This window comes from Sciurus vulgaris (genome assembly GCF_902686455.1).
Source record: "Sciurus vulgaris genome assembly, chromosome: 17".
NCBI classification, from domain to species: Eukaryota; Metazoa; Chordata; class Mammalia; order Rodentia; family Sciuridae; genus Sciurus; species Sciurus vulgaris.
In genome coordinates this window covers 72,531,353-72,536,027 of record NC_136478.1, presented here as the reverse complement: position 1 = coordinate 72,536,027, position 4,675 = coordinate 72,531,353, and the positions used below count along the sequence as shown (strand labels likewise).

The 4,675-nt window shown below is 55.0% G+C and overlaps 1 protein-coding gene across 1 annotated transcript; it reads left to right on the top strand.

The window, feature by feature from the left end:
• Positions 1–2,574: 2,574 nt before the first annotated feature.
• LOC306648038 (olfactory receptor 6Z7) lies at positions 2,575–3,507 on the top strand (the record flags this gene model as incomplete). Its single annotated transcript, XM_079117713.1, has 1 exon — positions 2,575–3,507. One exon carries the CDS (start codon positions 2,575–2,577, stop codon positions 3,505–3,507), a length of 933 nt encoding a protein of 310 aa, XP_078973839.1.
• Between the last annotated feature and the right edge of the window lie 1,168 nt (positions 3,508–4,675).

Genomic DNA, 4,675 nt, shown 5'->3' with positions numbered 1-4,675 from the left:
TTATCATGATAGTCTCCAGTTCCATCCATTTAGCAACAAATGTCATAATTTCATTCTTCTTTATGACCAAGTAATATTTCATTGTGTATATGTATCATTTTCTTTATCCATTCTTCTGTGGAGTGTACCTAGGTTGGTTCCATAGCTTACTATTGTGAATCAAGCTGCTAATAACAGAAATTTATTAGAATACTAACTTCATGGAAAATGCTTTTGTGTGTTGAGATAATAGAGCATATAAAGTGAAGTCACTTTCCTAGGACGTGTACACACATACACATGCACACACCCTGGTAGATGATTTAAAGACAGCAATATTCCGCTTGGATCTGGCCTAGATTTTTCAGTTGTTTATATTCAACATAGCCAACTAATATCGCTGTTTTTCTTATTGAATAATTGAGACTTTAAAAGAGAATTGGCCCTTGGGGTAAGAAATGGTTTCTTTATTGATAATCTTAAACAACAGATGGATGCAGTTGGATCTCCAAATGAGTCAGTTGACACGAAGAACGCAGCTGAAAGAGAACCGCTCTTGGGTCATTTCCAAAGTACTAAAAGTGACTTTTTTTAAATAATTTTTTATCAGTTCTGAATTTTGGATTCTGGGGAGGCGTCTTTATTCAATGAGAGCCAGTTTGCTTCTGCACTTGTGGCATTGCTGGGTCCTGGGCAGGTTGCTTCTGTCCCAGTCTCGATTGGCCACCTCCAGCGGAGACTCCTGTGGGCTCCCAGGAGCTCAGCCCAACCAGCAGCTCACAGGCAGCCGGGCGCTGCTCGGGGAGAGGGCTCGGCTGAGCTCCCGCTGTACCTCCTCTGTGGCCAGCCGAGTAGGGACAGGCCACTCCTAGCTCCGACCCACAGTGGGCGCCGTCAGCAGCAGGGCAAGGACAGCATTGTACCCGTCCTGGACGGAGGCGAGAGGGGCTCAGGGCTCCACGCCTCACGGGTGGGCAGGCGCAGGCCGGAGACCCGGGGCCCTGGGCCCAGTCAGTGGTGGGTCTGGGCGTGACCTCGGGGCTGGTCCAGGAGCGGATGGCCAGAAAGAGCTGCATACCCGGGTCCTCCCGCTGACCACCTCGGGAGTGCAACACCCATCCCTGTGGAGAACCGGAGGACGGTGCAGGAGGAGGGACCCCGACGCTGAGTGCTTCCCAGAGAAGAGATGGGGCCATGAGCTCCGGGGGGAGAGGCGTCCGGTCAGAGCGCATCCCCAGGGGGCCACCCCGGGTGTCCAAGCCATCGTCCTCCCCACCTGTCCCTGCCTCCTGAGCTCATCCTCCTGCCGTCCTGCTCACCAGAGTGGGATCCCAGCAGGCACTGCACCTTCGGGAGGACGGTCCAAGCCTCGCACGTGAAGGGAGGTCAGCCGTGTCGCTGGAGGACCCGCCCTGAGCCCTGAGCCCTGAGCCCTGAGCCCTGAGCCGAGAACCGTCCGCTGCTGTTGGGCTGCACTCTGCTCCCCAAGTCAGGTGTGGTGAGCGGCTGCAGTGGCTCAGGCCAGCTCTGAGGACGGCCGGCGCCTGCTCTCCCCCAGGCCTGCCTCTCTGCTGTGCAGCTGCTGGTAATGAACACATGTGTCTGAGCCCCAGTCTGCCTGGCCGAATGGACCTGAGGAGGTGGGCTAGGTTGTCCGCAGGCCCTGCAGAGCCGCAGTCCACTACAGAAGTTTCTCCATGAGACCACATGCCCGTTTCTTCTGTGGGCCTCACTCTCCGCAGGCAGAGCGTGAAAAGCAGGAAATGTACACAATCGCGTAGACCAGCACAGGACTCGGGGTCCCCACCTCCTGCCCGCACAGCCCAGCCTGTGTGGGAACCCTGCTGTGACTCTGCAGACATGGCCTCCGTGCTCCCCTGGGTGACACAGCACGGGGAAGGCTGGAAGACGCAGTTCCACTAAAAAAGGAAGCATTTTGGGACAAGGGAGCTGGCAGCGTTGCTCCATGGGAGGGTTTCATACCTGCATCATAACAAAAGAAACTCATCTAAGAGACCACATGGATTCCAGACTGAGGAGAAGTGACCCTCCGTCCCATTCAAAGCAGCTGGCCGTCAGTCACTTCACCTGGCTTATCATAACAAACTCAGGGGCAGCAAGTGCTGGTCTCCCAATGTTCAGATGGTTGTATCCTATAAGGTCACGGGTTTAATAAGAAAAACCAGGAGGCCTCATGCTCAGAGTTTGTCCTGGGATTCTATCAGAAGGACAAAATGAAAAGTCCCAGCACACACACTGGAAAGGCACTGAGTCCCGCACGCTGAGCAGCCCCAGCACACAGACCGGAAAGGCAGGGAATCCCGCACGCTGAGCAGCCCCAGCACACACACTGGAAAGGCACTGAGTCCCGCACGCTGAGCAGCCCCAGCACACAGACCGGAAAGGCAGGGAGTCCCGCACGCTGAGCAGCCCCAGCACACACACTGGAAAGGCAGTGAGTCCCGCACGCTGAGCAGCCCCAGCACACACACTGGAAAGGCACTGAGTCCCACACACTGAGCAGCCTCCCCGTTTGGTTTCCACTATGCATCTCCAGGAACCAGATGTTGACTAGTCTCTTTTGTCTCCACACAGATGGAACCGTCTCTGGAGCTGGCCAACATGACCAGGGTCCAGCAGTTCGTCCTGCTGGGCTTGTCCACCAGGCTGGGCGTCAGGGATGTCCTGTTTGCCATCTTCCTGGCTCTCTACCTGCTGACCCTCCTGGAGAACACGGTCATCGTCTCCCTCATCTGCAGCCACAGTGAGCTCCGCAAGCCCATGTACTTCTTCCTGGGCAACCTCAGCTGCCTGGAGATGTGCTACGTGTCCGTCACCATGCCCAGCCTGCTGGCGGGGCTGTGGAATGGACTCTACCACATTTCCTTCCTGGCCTGCATGACCCAGCTGTTCTTCTTCATAGTCCTCGTGGGCACAGAGTGTATCCTCCTGGCCTCCATGGCCTATGACCGCTACGTGGCCATCTGCCACCCTCTACACTATCCACTGCTCATGCGGCCCCAGGTCTGCAGGGGCTTAGCTCTGAGCTCCTGGCTAGGGGGGCTTCTGGTCTCGGTGGCCAAGACCTCGTGCATCGCCAGCCTGTCCTACTGTGGCCCCAACGTTCTCAACCACTTCTTCTGCGACGTCTCCCCTCTGCTCAACCTGTCCTGCACCCACGTGGCCTTCACGGAGCTGGTGGACTTCATCTCCGCCATCGTCATCCTCTGGGGTTGCCTCCTCATGACCTTGGCCTCCTACGTGGCCATTGGTAGGACTGTGCTGCGCATGCCCTTGGCTGCTGCCCGCCACAAGGCCTTCTCCACCTGCGCCTCGCACCTGGTGGTGGTGGGCATCTTCTACTCAGCCACCATTTTCATCTATGCCCGCCCCAGCCGCGCAGAAGCCATGGACTTTAACAAGGTGCTGTCTGTGGTCTACACGGTGGTCACGCCCCTGTGCAACCCCGTCATCTACTGCCTGCGCAACAAGGAGGTGCAGGCAGCTTTCCGCAGAAGCCTGCACTGACCTGAGGTTGCCCTGGTGGCCACGGCTGGGGAGCCTTGGAGGGCCAAGCCGCTGCTCTTTTTAAAGATGTGATTCGCATGTCATAATGTCACCTTAAACATGCAGAATTCAGTGGTGTGTTTAGTAAGCTCACACAGTTGTACAACCATCACTGCTGTCTGATTCCAGAACATTCCCATCACCCCAGGAGAAACCTGCATGCATTAGACATCATTCAGAAGATCTTCACACTTAGCACTAAGGAGGCTGTGGAAAAGTGGGCACTCTCTCCCAAATGTTGATGGTTTGGGCAAAAAAATGTTAGCCCCTTCTTGGAGAGCACCTGGTGGAGTCATTGAAAGTACAGGGAGCCAGCCGGCCTTCCAGGACAGGGCACCTGGGTGAGGCCAGTCAGGACCAGGGAGTCTCTCAGCTGCTCAAGAACTGTCTTTGCTCTCAGGATTTGCTTTGCGCATGGCTCGTCCGAGTGCCTGGCTCTTTGGTGAAGTTCAGGCCGACTGATTCCGCTGGTCGGGAGGAAGGAGACAGGACTGGAATCCAGACCACACACGTGACTTGCTCTCATAGGCACACTGTTTTCTTGGCCTCTACAGGCATGAGCATCAGGATCTTAAGATGAGCAAATGCATCTAGAGAAGCTTCATGGAAAGGGGAAGCCAAGGAAAGGAGAAGAGAAAGGAACAAGAAGTAGTGTTGGCCCACTGAGAGAAAATCTCTTCCTCGGTGACTATGAGAGAAAGTATTTTCTTTCCCTGAGTTAGAGGAATGTGAGCAGCCTCAGTGTAGGTGACGGCAGAGACCGACTCTCCCTGTACTGAAGTCCAGTTCAATTAAACGATGGCTGGCTGCCAGCCCCAGTGCTGCACACCTGTACTCCCAGCAGTTTGGGAGACTGAGGCAGGAGGATTGCAAGGTGCAGACTAGCCTCAGCCACTGGGCAAGGCTCTGTCTCAAAATTTTTAAATGTGAATTTAAAAGGTCTGGGGATGTAATTTAGTGGTGAAGTTCCCCTTGGTTCAATCCCCAGTACCAAATAAAATAAAAAGGTGCCTGGTTTCTTACACACACACACACACACACACACACACACACACACACTGCCTGAACTCTGAGCCAGCATTGCCGCTGTGCAAACACCTTGCAGGACACGGAAGCCCTCGTCAGTGAA